This window comes from Corylus avellana, chromosome 9, assembly GCF_965113065.1.
Source record: "Corylus avellana chromosome 9, dhCorAvel1.hap1.2, whole genome shotgun sequence".
NCBI classification, from domain to species: Eukaryota; Viridiplantae; Streptophyta; class Magnoliopsida; order Fagales; family Betulaceae; genus Corylus; species Corylus avellana.
The window spans coordinates 9,867,986-9,885,777 of NC_142498.1; the positions used below are offsets into that span (position 1 = coordinate 9,867,986).

General features: G+C 36.8%; 1 protein-coding gene and 1 pseudogene across 1 annotated transcript; one reads left to right on the forward strand and one right to left on the reverse strand.

Annotated features, from left to right (window-relative positions):
* Window positions 1-7,330: 7,330 nt before the first annotated feature.
* Window positions 7,331-9,660, reverse strand: LOC148583681 (uncharacterized). Its single transcript, XM_088510755.1, has 3 exons — window positions 8,854-9,660; window positions 8,102-8,577; window positions 7,331-7,703 (listed from the first exon to the last, which is right to left on the reverse strand). Exons 1-3 carry the CDS (start codon window positions 9,658-9,660, stop codon window positions 7,331-7,333), a joined length of 1,656 nt encoding a protein of 551 aa, XP_088366881.1.
* A 2,908-nt stretch (window positions 9,661-12,568) lies between these two features.
* Window positions 12,569-15,171, forward strand: LOC148583682 (protein FAR1-RELATED SEQUENCE 5-like; annotated as a pseudogene).
* The last annotated feature ends 2,621 nt before the right edge of the window (window positions 15,172-17,792 follow it).

Genomic DNA, 17,792 nt, shown 5'->3' on the forward strand with positions numbered 1-17,792 from the left:
GGCAGTCATGTCGGCGGGAACCACGAAGTCATTCAAGTTCGTTTGCCCCCCTCATTTTCACTAACAAACGATAACTTTTTTTGAAAGTTTACAAGAGCCCCGATCCCGGCCGGAATGGCTAGAATTTCTTCGTGCCACCCGCCGACATGATCGCCTTGAAGCACTAAACAAGCCCGTAAAATTTCGTGCAAATCGGATGAGGTTGTACTTTCATAACTAGGACTGAAGCCCTAGGTCGAACAAAATGGTCAGATACGAAGCGAAATTGTTTGGCTTGAAAATTTACGAGCTTGGGCAAAACTTCGAGGTAATCATGTCGGCGGGAGCCACGAAGTCATTCGAGTTCGTTTGCCCCCCTCATTTTCACTAACAAACGATAATTTTTTCTAAAAGTTTACAAGAGCCCCAATCCCGGTCGGAACGACTAGAATTTCTTCGTGCCACCCGCCGACATGATAGCCTCGATGCACTGAACAAGTTTGTAAAATTTCGGGCTAATTTGATGAGGTTGTTTTTTAACAACTAGGACTGAAGGCCTAGGCCGAACAAAATGGTTAGATGCGAAGCAAAATTGTTTGGCACGAAAATTTACGAGCTTGTGCTGAACTTCGAGGCAATCATGTCGGAGGGTGTCATAAAGTGATTCGAGTTCGTTTGCCCCCCCAATCTTCACTAACGAACAACAACTTTTTCTGAAAGTTTACAAGAGCCCCGATCCCAGCCGGAAAGACTCAAATTTCTTCGTGCCACCTGCCGACATGATCGCCTCAGAGCACTGAACAGGCTTGTCAAATTTCAGGTAAATCGAACAAGGTTGTACTTTCACAACTAGGACTGAAGCCTTACGCCGAATAAAATGGTCAGATGCGAAGCGAAATTGTTTGGCCTAAAAATTTACGAGCTTATGCAGAACTTCGAGGCAATCATGTCGGTGGGAGCCACAAAGTCATTCAAGTTCGTTTGCCCCCAATTTTCACTAACGAACGATAACTTTTTCTGAAAGTTTACAAGAGCCCTGATCTCGGCCGGAACGACTGGAATTTCTTCGTGCCACCCGACATGATCACCTTGAAGAATTGAACACGCTCGTAAAATTTTGGGCAAATCGGATGAGGTTGTACTTTCACTACTAGGACCGAAGCCCTAGGCCAAACAAAATGGTCAGATGCGAAGCGAAATTGTTTGGCCCGAAAATTTATGAGCTTGTGCTGAACTTTGAGGCAATCATGTCGGCGGGTGTCACGAAGTGATTCGAGTTCGTTTGCCCCCCCAATCTTCACTAACGAATGATAACTTTTTCTGAAAGTTTACAAGAGCCTCGATCCCAGCCGGAAAGACTCAAATTTCTTCGTGCCACCCTTCAACATGATCGCCTCGAAGCACTAAACACGCTCGTAAAATTTTGGGCAAATCGAACGTGGTTGTACTTTCACAACTAAGACTAAAGCCCTAGGCCGAACAAAATGGTCAGATGCAAAGCGAAATTGTTTGGATAGAAAATATACGAGCTTGTGCAGAACTTCGAGGCAATCATATCGGCGGGAGCCACGAAGTCATTCGAGTTCGTTTGCCACCCCATTTTCACTAACGAACGATAACTTTTTCTGAAAGTTTACAAGAGCCCCGATCTCGACTGGAACGACTCGAATTTCTTCATGCCACCCGCCGACATGATCGCCTCGAAGAACTGAACAAGTTTGTAATATTTCGGGCTAATTTGATGAGGTTGTTCTTTAACAACTAGGATCGAAGCCCTAGGCGGAACAAAATGGTCAGACGCGAAGCGAAATTGTTTGGCACGAAAATTTACGAGCTTGTGCTGAACTTCGAGGCAATCATGTCGGCGGGTGTCACGAAGTGATTCGAGTTCGTTTGCCCCCCCAATCTTCACTAACGAAAGATAACATTTTCTGAAAGTTTACAAGAGCCCATATCCGAGCCGGAAAGACTCAAATTTCTTTGTGCCACCCGCCGACATGATCGCCTCGAAGCACTGAACACGCTCGTAAAATTTTGGGTAAATCGAACGAGGTTGTACTTTCGTAACTAGGACCAAAGCCCTAGGCCGAACAAAATAGTCAGATGCGAAGCAAAATTGTTTGGCCTGAAAATTTACGAGCTTGTGCAGAACTTCGAGGCAATCATGTCGGCGAGTGGCACGAAGTGATTCGAGTTCGTTTGCCTCCCCCATCTTCACTAACAAATGATAACTTTTTCTAAAAGTTTAGAAGAGCCCCGATCCTACTGGAACGACTCGAATTTCTTTGTGCCACCTGCCGACATGATCGCCTTGAAGGACTTAAAACGCTTATAAAATTTTGGGCAAATTGGATGAGGTTGTACTTTAGCAACTCGGACCGAAACCCTAGGCTGAACAAAATGGTGAGATGCAAAGCAAAATTGTTTGGCCTAAAAATTTACGAGCTTGTGCAGAACTTCGAGGCAATCATGTCAGCGGGAGCCACAAAGTCATTCAAGTTCATTTGCCCCCCCATTTTCACTAACGAACGATAACTTTTTCTGAAAGTTTACAAGGGCCCTGATCTCGGCCGGAACGACTCAAATTTCTTCGTGCTATCTGCCGACATGATCGCCTCGAAGCACTAAACAAGTTCGTAAAATTTTGGGCTAATTGGATGAGGTTGTTCTTTAACAACTAGGACTGAAGCCCTAGGCCGAACAAAATGGTTAGATGCGAAGCGAAATTATTTGGCTCAAAAATTTATGAGCTTGTGCAGAATTTCGAGGCAATCATGTCGACGGGTGCCACGAAGTAATTCGAGTTCGTTTGGCACCCCAATCTTCACTAACGAACGATAACATTTTCTGAAAGTTTACAAGAGCCCCGATCCCGGCCGAAACGACTAGAATTTCTTCGTGCCACCTGCCAACATGATCACCTCGAAGCACTGAACACACTCGTAAATAGGGATGTCAATGCGGGCGGTTTTTAACCGCCCGCTAACCGCTATAACCGCTTAACCGTATTAACCGCTAACCGCTATAACCGCTTAACCGTATTAACCGCTAACCGCCTAACCGCTATAACTGTCTAGCGGTTAGCGGTTATTGAGTTTACTAACCGTAACCGCTAACCGCCTTTTTATATAATATATTTTTATAGTTTAATTATAAAAATATTTATACATATAACATAATCACTTGATCATTAAATCACAATTTTTTTTAAAAAAATAATTAAATCACAACTTGATTATTAATATATTATCACTATAATTTATATGATTATATCATATATTCACTTGATCCTTAAATCACAATTTAAGTATTAATATATTATCACTATAATTTATATGATTATATCACATGATCAATCAATCATTAAATCATTTGATTATATAATAACAAATTATACATATATAATATGACATAACTCATAAGTATACCAATTCATATTAATACAACAATTAAATATCTAGAGACTTATTTCCAATGTATGTTATAAACTTATAAGTCTATATATGTTAGAGCATTTCCAATGGAAGAGCTACATTTTATGTAAAATAGCTTCTTAAAACTCACTTTTATCTAGTTTAACTAAGCCATTTTTAAATGTCTTTACATCTGATTAGCTATATTTCTATCTATTCTATTAAAATATTATTAAAAGTAAGAAAAATTTTGAGAAAAATAGAACATCTGAGAGGAAAAATAGGAAAAATTTTGGAAAAAAAAGAACATGCAGAGAAAAAGTAGGAAAAGATTTGGGAAAAAGAGAAAACAGGTGAGAAAAACAATGAAAAATAAAATAGCTCCCTTGAGAAGTGCTGCTACATTTAGCTTTTTTTTTTTTTTTTTTTTTTTTTTTTTTTTTTTTAACTCTTCTAATCAAATATCTATTTTATATTATTTTTTTGGCTAATCCAATGTAGGAGATTTTTAAACATTTGAAGAGTTATTTTAGATAAAAGTAACATTTGGCTCTTCATTGGGAATGCTCTTATAAGTCTATATAAGTCTACATATGCATATGAATAATATAAATGTATAATATCAATACTTAAATCATATGAATCAATAACAATTCAAATACTTTATTCAAGACTTCAAGTGAATCATATTATTAATGTACAATGATGATATGATCCGTATAATATCAAATTAAGTAATTGACATTGGATTAAACAATGACCAATGTGTTACTTATAAACACAATTTAAGTATTAATGTATTATCATTATATGTTATGATAGTTGTCTGAATTCTGAATTTTTTTTATATGTTGTGTTAATTTTTTTTTTATATGTTTTTTTTTTTTTTTTAAAAAAAAAAGAGTTAACCGGTTATGATTTAATATTTAAGGAAAATTTTTTAAACTACAAGTAAATGTAAATTTTGGGTCAAATATTTTTGATTTTTAAATATGGCCTCTTTTTATAACAATCATTATAAAAAAAAAAAAAAAAAAAAAGGCCATTTTTTGACGTAGCAAACAATACCTATTTTTTGCCACGTCAGTAAATGTTGACGTGCCAAAACTGGCACGTCAACAAATCTTTTTTTTACGTCCAAAAAGTGGCATATCAACATTTACTGATGTGTTGAACACAACACATCGGTATTTACTGACATGTCAATATTTGACACGTTAGTAAATTTTTTATTCAATTTAATTTTAAAATATTTTATTTAAATAAATTAATAATTTTATATTTACTGACGTGTCAAAGTTAAACACGTCATTAAATACTAACGTGTCAAAGTGACAGGTTAGAAATTTATTGACGTGTCAGTTTGACACGTCAATATTTACTGATGTGCCAACATGACACATCAGTAAATATTATATATATATATTTGATCTGGTTTATTTATACTATATTTATAAATAATATATAAAATGATCCTAACATTATCAGATTTAATATTGTACAATATGATCGATCCTAACATTCAATAAAATTAATTTCTACAAAACAAACACTTAATTTACTTCCCCTTTATAACACCGGTACATACCCCATTTCAACATTAAAAAATATAAGACAATTATTTTTTGACTATTAGCCATTCATACAAGAAAGCGCGCATGCTTTAATATATAGCAAAACCAAAAGGATATATATATATATATATATATATATATATATATATATATATATATATATATATAACATTTTAACATGCATGCATATATGGTACTTCAAACCTAGCTAAAGGATATATATATATATATATATATATATATATATATATATAAGATTTTTCTCGTTCATTTGGAATCTCATTAAAATAATTAAAGTAACATTAATCATATTAAAGTTTTGACATATATATAATATAAACCATGCACGTTATATATCATTTAGGTTTGAACCATGCACGTTAAAATTAATGGTACAGTTGTTGGTAAGATTGCACTCTCTTCACACCAACCTTATCAACCGTTAATTTTATTTGTTTATTCAAGTTATATTTGTTTATTTGTATGTCGTAATTTCGATTTTTTTTTTTTTTCCCTTGTCTTGTTCTCATCTTAAGTTTACATGTCTATATATGTGACGCCGGGCAGAACTAGGATTGTTCTGACAGCGTATAAAAGCAGCATAAACTAAGATTTGAAGATAGAAAAGGGAATTCAGGAAGAGAGAAAATAACAGGTAGGGAAGAAAAAATTCCTAAGTGCCCCAAATAAGCAAACAGAGAAATAACTCTGAAAGACTTAAATTTAATTGATAGTATAAACTGGATTGATAAACAACAAAGACTAGATGCCTTTATACAGGCTAGGCACCTCCTAAACCAACAAGGAAAAGAAAAAGCAAACTTAATTGGAAAAGGAAAACAAATCCTAATAGGAAAAGGAAAAGCAAATCCTAATAGGAAAGGAAAAACCCAATCCTTATTGAAAAAGGAAAACTAAAACATAAATAATAAATCTACTTTATTATTATTATTCTCCTACATCAGTCTCCCTGGGTTGGAAAGAACTCGCCCTCGAGTTCAAGTTGTCTTTGTCTGCATCAACAAAACATGGAGTCAAATGCTTCACATTGAACACATCAGAGGTCTTTAAATGACTTGGAAGACGTAGTCGGTATGCATTGTCATTTATCTTTTGCAAAATCTCACAAGGCCCAATCTTCCTCTCTCGTAGCTTGTTATACTCACCAACAGGGAAACGATCACGTGTGAGTACAGCCCAAACTAAATCACCAACCTCAAAAGTTACCTTGCGTCTATGGCTGTCGGATTGTGCTTTGTACTTAACATTGCTATCTTCTATTGCTTTTTTGACCTGGTCATGAACTCCTCGAAGATAATCTGTCATTTCATCAGCCTTAATACTCAATCGACCAATACGGGGAATAGGTGCTAGGTCAAGCACTCCCGATGGGTTTTTCCCATACACAATCTCGAAAGGGCTCAACTGAGTCGTTCTATTCTTGGACCGGTTGTAAGCAAACTCTGCTTGTGACAAAGCCAGGTCCCACTGCTTTGGCTTATTTCCAGCTAAACTCCTTAAAAGATTCCCCAAGCTTCGATTTACCACCTCAGTTTGACCATCTGTTTGGGGGTGGTAGGCACTACTAAAATTAAGCTTGGTCCCCATCTTTTCCCACAGGCTCTTCCAAAAATGGCTCATGAATTTTGTATCTCGGTCCGATGTAATAGATCTTGGAACCCCATGCAAGCGAACAATCTCCCGAAAATACAAGTGAGCAATTCGGGCAGCATCCATCGTCTTCCGGCAAGCAACAAAATGGGCCATCTTGGAAAAACGATCAACCACCACAAGAATAGAATCCATGCTCCTTTGAGTGCGAGGTAACCTCAAAACAAAATCCATGCTGACGTCAAGCCATGGGCCGTCAGGCACAGGTAATGGGGTGTATAGACCTGCATTTGTGAGGGTCCCCTTAGACCTTTGACAAATAAAACACCGTTCCACGTAACGGGTCACATCACTAGTTAACTTGGGCCAATAATAGTCTGATGAGACCAAGGCCAAGGTTTTGTCTCGCCCAAAGTGACCTTCTCCATGCAACTCTCGTATTATTTGCTCCCTCAATGAACTATCCGGAATGCATAGCTGTAAACCTCGAAATAGATAACCATTAAGAGTAACATAATCACTGCGCTTACCTACAGATACCTCAGCAAATATCTTCCCGAATGAAGGATCTTCCGTATACAACTCTCGGAAAGTGTCAAAACCCACAACTTTGGTATGCATGGTAGTAAGGAGTGCAACTCTCCTACTCAGAGCATCAGCAACTCGATTCAAATTTCCTGATTGGTGCCGTAAAGAAAAAGTGAACTCTTGAAGGTAAGCGACCCATTTGGCATGTCGGCGACTAAGCTTCTGTTAGCCATTGATATACTTGAGGGCCTCATGGTCAGTGATAAGGATGAACTCCTTCTGCACCAGGTAATGACGCCAATGTTTCAAAGATTGTACAATGGCATAAAACTCCAAGTCATAAGTGGAATAGTTCTTCTTGGACCTGGACAACTTTTCACTGAAAAATGCAATCGGACGTCCCTCTTGGCTTAGGACACCTCCAATGCCAACGCCAGATGCATCACAATTAACTTCGAAAATCTTCTCGAAGTCTGGAAGAGCTAGAACAGGTGCTTCCATCATTTTCTTCTTCACCAATTGAAAGCTTGCATTGGCTTCTTCAGTCCATTGGAAAGTTCGACCCTTTAAGCACTCCGTGATTGGTGCAATCAATGTACTGAAATTTCGGATGAATCGTCGATAGAATGATGCCAATCCGTGAAAACTTCAAACATCATGTAGACTCTTGGGTGTTGGCCATTCTAGAATTGCTGTCACCTTAGACTGATCTGCATGAACACCATCAATAGACACAACATATCCAAGGAAAGTGACAGTAGTAGTAAGAAAGGAACACTTCTTCCGATTGATATATAGACACTCTTTTTCGTAGCGTGTTAAGAACCTCCCTGAGGTGTTTTGGGTGTGTCTCTTGTGAGGAGCTATAGATGAGAATATCGTCAAAGTACACAACAAGATAGCCCAAAAGGCATGACCATCCACTCGTACAACCCATGATGCGTTTTGAACGCTGTTTTCCACTCATCTCCAAGCCTGATTCTGATTTGGTGATACCTGCTTTTAAGGTCAATTTTGGAGAAAACCTTAGAACCTGCTAACTGATCTAGCATGTCATCTAAGTGAGGAATCGGGAATCTATACTTCACTGTGATTCGATTGATGGCTCGGCTATCAACACACATACGCCACGACCCATCCTTCTTCGGAACTAAGAGAGCAGGAACTGCACATGGACTCATGCTCTCTCGGATGTAACCTCTTTCTAGCAACTCTGTCACTTGGCGTTGCAATTCTTCAGATTCCTTCGGGCTAAGGCGATAAGCTGGACGATTGGGCAAGCTTGACCCCGGCATGAGGTCAATGTGGTGTTGTATATCTCTCATGGGTGGTAAACCAGGGGGTGGATTCTCTGGCATCAAATCAGCAAACTCCGTAAGCACCTCTTGTAACTCTATGGAAACTTCATCATCTACGTTGTCACCTTCTTCACATGGCATCAAGGCGTATACAACTCCCTCTTCTTCTGCTTCCTCCAGGAATTGAGATATTGATAGGAGATTAGTGCCCCTTTCAATCACTGGTCCATGAATGACTCTTTCTCGTTAAGGTGCTAATACCACCTTCTTTCCCTTGATGCTCAAGGTATAGGTATTTCGTCGTCCATCATAAATAACACTTCGATCATACTGCCAAGGTCTGCCTAATAATAAATGACATGCATCCATAGACACTACATCGCACCATGTATTATCAAAATATTTTCTACCAATTGAAAAAGAGACCAAACACCTCTTATCTACTATTACCTCACTCCCTTTTTTTAACCATGACAATTTGTATGGTTTTGGATGGCGATCAATCTTCAGCTGAAGCTTCTTAATTGCTTCCTCTGACACCACATTCTCGCAACTACCATTGTCGATAATAAGCTTGCAAACCTGCTCTGCAATTGTGCATGTGGTATGAAAGATATTGGTTCTTAACCAGTCTTCTTCAGAATCATCTTTTGGAGTAAGCAAGCTTTTTCTGACAACAAGAGTTTCATTCCCATTTCCATACAAAATATCCCCATCATTACCTTCATCAAAAATAGGATCTCCGATGTTGACTTGCTCTTCTACTATCTCATCCTCAATCAAGAGATTCTTACCCGTTTTGCTAGAAGATTTTCGGCAATCTATCGATTGATGACCGGCCTCCCCACATCTAAAACAACGAATGTTGGAATTGGAACTCTGACCTTGCGTAGATTGAGGATTAGGACGAGGCTCTTGAGGACGAGTTCCTCGTGTATTTTGATCTCCTCTCGGTGTAGATCTAGTATTATTCCTGGCCTGCTGCTTTTCTACAGTCAAGGCACGTTGGTAGGCTTCAGAAACCGTCCAAATGGAGTGGAGACTAAGGACGTCTTGTAGGGACTGCCGCAAACCGCCTAGGTACCGCGCCACCAACTGCTCCTCAGTCTCTGACAAGTCGTTCCGAGCAACCAACTGGTAGAACTCTTCAGTGTAATCATCAACAGATCTCGCACCTTGTCTCAGCATATGAAGTCGCTGAAATAATGTCTGTGTGTATCCGAAGGGTAAAAAGTTTCCCTTCATCTTCTTCTTCATCTTTTCCTAATCACAAATTTTTGGCTTGCCTTGTCTATCTCGTGATCGCTTTAGCTGCTCCCACCAAGCAGATGCGCGACCTTTTAGTTTGATGGCGACAAGCTTCACCTTCATACGATCTGGAACCTCCTTATAATCAAAGATCCTCTCTACCTCATGCAGCCAATCAATGAAGCCTTCGGCTTGTAAAGTGCCTGAAAATTCTGGAAGCTCAACTTTGAAGCCTAAGTCTCCATGCCGCCAATCCCGAACACCCTGTTCCCGACCCAGAACAGGATTGTGATACGGGTTCTCAAAATTGGATTCTGAATCACGATCATCCATCTCGCGATCCCTCTCCAAGTTTTGCGCCACTAGACGCTGGGTTAACTCCGCAACCTGCCTCTCCAAATCTTCAATCCTCACGTCTCGTACATGGTGTTCATGGTAGGAGACTTCCTCATTCGGAACCTGCCCACGCCGACCACGACCACGACCTCCAACCATAAAAACTGATGAAAAATTCACCCCAAGAAGACGCTAAGCTCTGATACCAACTGACGCCGGGCAGAACTAGGATTGTTCTGACAGCGTATAAAAGCAGCAGAAACTAAGATTTGAAGATAGAAAAGGGAATTCAGGAAGAGAGAAAATAACAGGTAGGGAAGAGAAAATCCCTAAGTGCCCCAAATAAGCAAACAGAGAAATAACTCTGAAAGACTTAAATTTAATTGATAGTATAAACTGGATTGATAAACAACAAAGACTAGATGCCTTTATATAGGCTAGGCACCTCCTAAACCAACAAGGAAAAGAAAAAGCAAACTTAATTGGAAAAGGAAAACAAATCCTAATAGGAAAAGGAAAAGCAAATCCTAATAGGAAAGGAAAAACCCAATCCTTATTGAAAAAGGAAAACTAAAACATAAATAATAAATCTACTTTATTATTATTATTCTCCTGCATCAATATGCATGTATATATTTGCAATTTACATGCCATGAGTACTTCAACAAAAGATACAGCAACTATAAGCCTGCAACTCAGTTCAAAGATATTAATTTGTTCCTTGATCATTTAGTACACATTTCTATCATTATATTAGTTTCTATTAAAAAAAAAACATGATATTGAATATATATATATATATAAGAAATTCTGACGTGTCAATATGGCAAGCCAGAAATTCTCTGACGTGCTACATATGGCACGTTAGAACTTTCTGACGTGCCATATGTTGCACGTCAGAAATTCTTTTATTTTTTTTATTGGATTTAATTATTATTATTATTATTATTTTGTTTTATATCATGTTATATATATATATATATATATATATATATATATATATATATATATTTCATCTAACTTTTATTTTTTATTAAGAAGGATTTTAAATGAAAATGATACTCGAAATCTTTCCACATTTTTATTAAATAACTCTATTTCTGCTCTTGGCCTTCCGATCCGGATTTCTTTGATTTATTATTCTCCATTTGTTTAGTATAGAAATTAATAAAATAAAAACCTATTTCATGGTCTATGCCTATTTTTTTTTTGGACGAAAAAAAAAAACGATTTATTTGCAGATGAAATAAAATTGTCGTTGTATCTACTATACCAGGTTTTCTTCTTCAATTCTTTCTTCCTCATCTTCTACTTCTTCTTTTCTAGTCAATCAATCGGACCATTTTACAAAATTGTTTTAGTGTACAACAAACAGTTTTATATATAGTACGGGCACGATGACAATTTCATATTTTCACTAATCTAATTCTAAATAAAAATTTAATAACGTGCATGGTTCAAACTTAAAGGATATATAACATTTTTCTCGTTCGTTTAGAATCTGATTAAAATAATTAAATTAACATTATTGATGTTGAAGTTTTAACATATATATATATATATATATATATATATATATATATATATGAGAATAACTTCTATAGGGCCGTGGCACAAACCAAGGCCTTTGTGCCCTCCAATAAGAAGGCGACACATCAGCGTGGAACACTGTAACAAAAATATGGTGTTTCACCTAATCTTTTTTTTAGAATACCTAAAACAAAACACTTTTTAGAATAACCTTTTCATATTTTTCTCCAAAACCGCTCCAGCCACCAACCTGCCACCGGAGACGCCGCCGGAGACGACGCCGGCCGGTACAAAAAAAGCCGGAGATGACAGATATAATCCCTACAGAAAACGCTGGGTAAGAACCAAGCTCCTCCTCCCTCTCTCCGGTGCCCCTCTCTCTCACCGGCGACAGTAGAGAAATTTTTTTTTTCTCTGTTCTCTGTTGCCCGGCAGCAGAGAACAGAGAATTTTTTCTCTGCTGCTGAACAGAGAAAAAAAAATTTCTCTGTTGCCCGGCAGCAGAGAAAAAATTTGTTCTCTGCCGCCGGGCAACAGAGAAAATATTTTTTCTCTGCTGCCGGGCAACAGAGAACAGAGAAAAATATTTTTCTCTGTTGCCCAGCAGTAGAGAAAAAGGGCAGCAGAGAAAAAAAAATTTCTCTGTTCAGAGAAAATATTTTTTTCTTTGCTACCGGGCAAGAGAGAACAAAGAAAAAAAATTTCTATGTTGCCCGACAGCAAAATTTTTTCAGCAACAAAATTTTCTATGATCTTTGATTTTGTTTTATGAATATTTTGAGCTTTGTGTAAAAAAAATAAAACTATTTCTTTCTTGTAATGATCATCTCACCGGCAGCAACAGAGAATTTGAGTTGTATTGGTAGGGTAGGATCTATGGCTAATGTACGGTTGGTTTGGTTTGGGTTTTTTTTTTATTTTTTTTTTGTTTACGTCGTAAAGGCACTAGTTTTGGTTGAAGAAGGTTATATTTATGTTTAGAGATTTTAGTATTTATGATTAAAGAATATTGCTATCTTCTTGTAGGATCTCTAAGATGAGTATTAATGTTGAAGAACTTGCTAAAAGTTCATGTTGTGATGATTTTATTGAAGATGAGCATGTTGACAAAGAAATGATAAAAGATCAAAATGATTTTAAGCAACCAATTGCGAGCTTTGCCTCATATAATGGTCCTAAGGAACCATGTCTTGATATGGAATTTGATGAATTAGAAGATGCTCATGCATGTTATAATGCTTATGGAAGGCGGAATGGTTTTAGCATTCGAACAAGTCATTCTCGACTAGCGAAGGATAAGTCAGTAATTGGGATAGAATATGTTTGTTCAAGAGAAGGATTTCGTCATAAAAGTTATCAAGAGAAAACCTATAAAAACTCGAAACCTGCAGAAACAAGGATAGGATGTAAAGCAATTATGGGTTTAAAGAAAGTGGGATTAAAATGGATTGTATGTAAGTTCAAAACTGAACATAATCATGATCTCCTTAGTCCTAGAGGTACAAGTTTGCTTCGTGGACATAGAGTGGTAACAAGTGCCCAAAAAAGTCTTATAGACACACTCAATAAATCTGGTGTACCTCCAAGGAAGATAATGTCGGTGTTGAGTGAAAAATCTGGTGGTGACTATAATGTTGGTTGTATTGCTAAAGATGTTCAAAATTATTTGGGAAATAGAAGAAGATTTCTTTTTGGAGAGGGAGATGCACAAAAAATGTACAATTATTTTCTCGAGAGACAAAGCAAAAATCCAGGTTTTGTTTACGCAATCCAAGTGGATGAAAATGGATGCATGGGCAATTGCTTTTGGGCAGATGCTAGATCACGAGTTGCATACCAATATTTTGGAGATGTTGTTACTTTTGATGCTACTTGACAAATTGTTATAAGATGCCTTTTGTTCCTTTTACTGGAGTTAACCATCATCACCAATCTGTGATGTTTGGATGTGCTTTGCTTGTAAATGAAATGGTTGAATCTTATATGTGGTTGTTGAAAACATGGCTTGAAGCAATGCTTGGACGTGCTCCTTCTACAATTATCACTGATGATGACAAGGCTATGAGTAAGGCAATTGCAGAGGTACTACCAAATACCACTCATAGATTGTGTTTATGACATATTTTACAAAAGGTTCCAGAACATTTAGCTTATATATATAATAAATATCCATAATTTCAAATAGACTTTCGACATTGTATTCATAATACAATCACAATTGAAGAATTTGAGATGGAATGGAGTGAAATTGTTGGCAAGTATGAATTGGGAGAGAATGATTGGTTGAAAAAACTTTATATGCGGCGTGAAAAATGGATGCCGGCTTACTTGCGAACCACATTTTGCGCTGGCATGTCTACAACTCAATGGAGTGAGAGTATGAATAAGTTTTTTAAGGATTATGTTCGTTCGAGCACAATGGTGAGTGACTTTGTATATCAATATGAGAAGGCCTTGGATGCACGTTATTTTAAAGAGAAAGAAAGAGACGTCAAGACAAAAACTTCGAAACCGATTATAAAAACATGTTACAAGATGGAAGTAGAGGCGGCAAAGGTTTACACAAGAGAGTCTTTTTTGATGTTTCAAGAAGAGTTATTTAATAGTCAAAATTACCACTCATCCAAACATCGGGAAGAAGGAGGGGTGAAGATATATAGGGTGGCCCTTCATGGGAGAGAAAGTCCATTTTATGAAGTTGCATTTGAAGTCCTTGAGAAGAAAGCTACTTGTACATGTCACAAGTTTGAATTTGTTGGAATTCTATGTAGGCACATTCTTCAAATTTTTTTGAAGAAATCTTTGGTGGACACTATTCCTCAACATTATGTCTTAGAGAGATGGACGATCAATGCCAAGAGTCGCATTATACATGGCATTTCTAGTGATGATATACAAGTAGAAACACAAAATTCTTCCAACTTGATGAGAAATAGCTTAATGTTGCAATTTTATGAAGTTGTAGAAGTGGGTTGCCAATCAAAAAGAAAATATGATCATTTTAGCATTAGTTTACAAAAGCTTCATCATGAGATTCTGACAATGGATGATGATTGTCATAAAGATATAAATGATGCTAATGTAGGAAGTGTCGAGGGTCCCGTGTTGAACAGCCAAGTACTATCAAACCTTGCATTCACTTTGCAAGATCCTCCACATGTTAGTTGTAGAGGAAAACCCAAATCTTTGAGACAAAAAAATCCAAAAGAAAATCAAGCAATCAAGAAAAGGACATGTTCCATTTGCAAGAAGACGGGGCATGTGAGAACCAAGTGCCCTTCACATAAGCAAGCAAGGTACTCTTATAAATTTCTTTGATTTACAATAATTTACATGAAAATGCATTTTGATTTAATTAGCATTAAAATCTTATTTTTTATAGGGATATTTCAAATACAAATTTGAGGCCAACTAACTTGGGGTTGATAGATCAGCAAAGTTTAGTAAAGGTAAATATTTTTTATAACATATCCTCCATCAAGATCATTTTTGTCCATGATCTAATTTTATTTATTTATGAATTATTTACAGTGCTCTTTGCCAACTATGGAGTATCCCTTTACTACGACATTTGACATGTCTCAAGATCATGTATGTTCATCTACTATAGTTGATATTGGTGCAGATAACATCAACGCCTATGGAACTCATTGAAGTTACTGTGATTTGTGTGGTGTGGTCTTTTTTTGTGAGGTTGTAATACATAAGATATGGTTGTATGTAGTTTTTTTTTTTTTTTTTAATTATTATTATCAGAATATGGCTGAACATGGCTATATGTGATTGGTTTTTTTGACATCAGCATTTTACGTGGCTATATGTGATTGGTTTTTTTGACATCAGCGTTTTTGGTAATCAAGTGATAATAGAGTTTGAATTCTCAATCTATATCTTATTTTAATTAAATATTTTATGTATTGTATCTCACTTATTTGGAGTAAGGAAGAATGTGAGGGAATGTGTTATATACCATATTGATTTAATAATTACATTTAATAATTTTATTGTATTGTCTTAACCTTTTGAAATTTTACACCTCTTAGTGTGCAATGAGTGCATTATGCTCGGGACAATATTGTAGAGGGACTATAAGTACAATAGCCTATACATTTTTTGCTAAGTAAATTAAATCAGGAGAAGAGTGGATGACAGACAGCGTAGACTGCACCTTTGGGAAAGGAATTACAACATATTAACAAGCTCGGCAAATAGGAATTTGACTAAAAGACCAAATTTTGTTTCTTTTGTCAGATTTGGTTGCTTTATAGTTGGCTAGCTTCTTGCATAAATTTGGCTCATTCTAAAAAGAAATGTTCTCCAATCAACAAGAAAACTCACTAAGCAGCTCAACTTTCCAAGCAAAGTATATCAGCCAGATCATGAACAGAATCCCACACAAACTGAACGTAAGGATTGATGCAGTTCTTTAGGAATTTAAGTGAAAAGTTCATGCAAAGACCCAAATTCTGACAAAAAAACAAAATTGGTCTTGCAGAGCAGCTTGAGTAGACTTTCAACAACATCACCATCAAATATTACTCTTGGAATTTTTCACAGAAGCAACCTGTAATTTAACAAAAACATCAACTTTAAGCTTTGATATTCATCAGTCTCATACAACATTCATCAAATTCATTCATTCCTAAACAGGGGTTGAAACTATCACAAAAGCAACCCAAAATTAAGATTCATACATCACTACTTCAGTAATATCCAGACAGAAAAATCATTCACAATGGGCAGTAAAAATACAAGAAGAAAATCATTGACAATTGTTCCAAGACATTTTTTTTCATCTAGAAGATTAGAAAACTATACCATACTCACAGCATTAGCTTTATGAACTTCATAAATTCATAATCAAAGCAAACTGATCACAATAACAATTCACCTTCAGGCAACCAAAATACAAAAAGGCAAATACTAGTTGCTGAGTAAGATCCTATGTTAAATTGACAAAAAGATACTTCCTTTCTCTTAATCACAACCAACCCAATACTACACCAACAAAAACATCATCATCCCCCTCAAAGAACTCCAACTCATCCCTCCCCCCATTATCTTCGTAGTGTTCCTCGCCACCGCTGGTCCGCCTTAAAAACCTTCTCGTGCTCCCTCTCTCTCTCACCGGTGTGTGAGAGCGAGGGAGTATGAGAGAAAAAATCTCTATTGCCGCCAGTGAGAGAGAGAGAGAGAGGCACCGGACGTTTTGATCCTTTATCATTTCTTTGTCAACATGCTCATCTTCAATAAAATCATCACAACATGAACTTTTAGCAAGTTCTTCAACATTAATACTCATCTTAGAGATCCTGCAAGAAGATAGCAATATTCTTTAATCATAAATACTAAAATCTCTAAACATAAATATAACCTTCTTCAACCAAAACTAGTGCCTTTACGACGTAAAAAAAAAATAAAAATAAAAACCCAAACCAACCGTACATTAGCCATAGATCCTACCCTACCAAGACAACTCAAATTCTCTGTTGCTGCCAGTGAGATGATCATTACAAGAAAGAAATAGTTCTATTTTTTTTACACAGAGCTCAAAATATTCATAAAACAAAAGCAAAGATCATAGAAAATTTTGTTGCTGAAAAAATTTTGCTGCCGGGCAACAGAGAAATTTTTTTTCTTTGTTCTCTCTTGCCCGGCAGCAAAGAAAAAAATATTTTCTCTGTACAGAGAAATTTTTTTTTCTCTGCTGCCCTTTTTCTCTGTTCTCTGTTGCCCGGCAGCAGAGAAAAAATATTTTCTCTGTTGCCCGGTGGCAGAGAACAAATTTTTTCTCTGCTGCCGGGCAACAGAGAACAGAAAAAAAAAATTTCTGTTGCCCGGCAGCAGTGAAAAAGGGCAGCAGAGAAAAAAAAATTTCTCTACTGTCGCTAGGGAGAGAGAGGGGCACTGGAGAGAGGGAGGAGGAGCTTGGTTCTTACCCAGCATTTTCTGTAGGGGTTATATCTGTCATCTCCGGCTTTTTTTGTACCGGCCGGCGTTGTCTCCGGCGACGTCTCCGGTGGCAGGTTGGTGGTTGGAGCGGTTTCGGAGAAAAATATGAAAAGGTTATTCTAGAAAGTGTTTTGTTTTAGGTATTCTAAAAAAAAGATTAGGTGAAATACCATATTTTTGTTAGTGTTCCACACTGATGTGTCGCCTTCTTATTGGAGGGCACAAAGGCCTTGGTTTGTGCCACGACCCTATAGAAGTTATTCTCATATTATATATATGTTAAAACTTCAACATCAATAATGTTAATTTAATTATTTTAATCA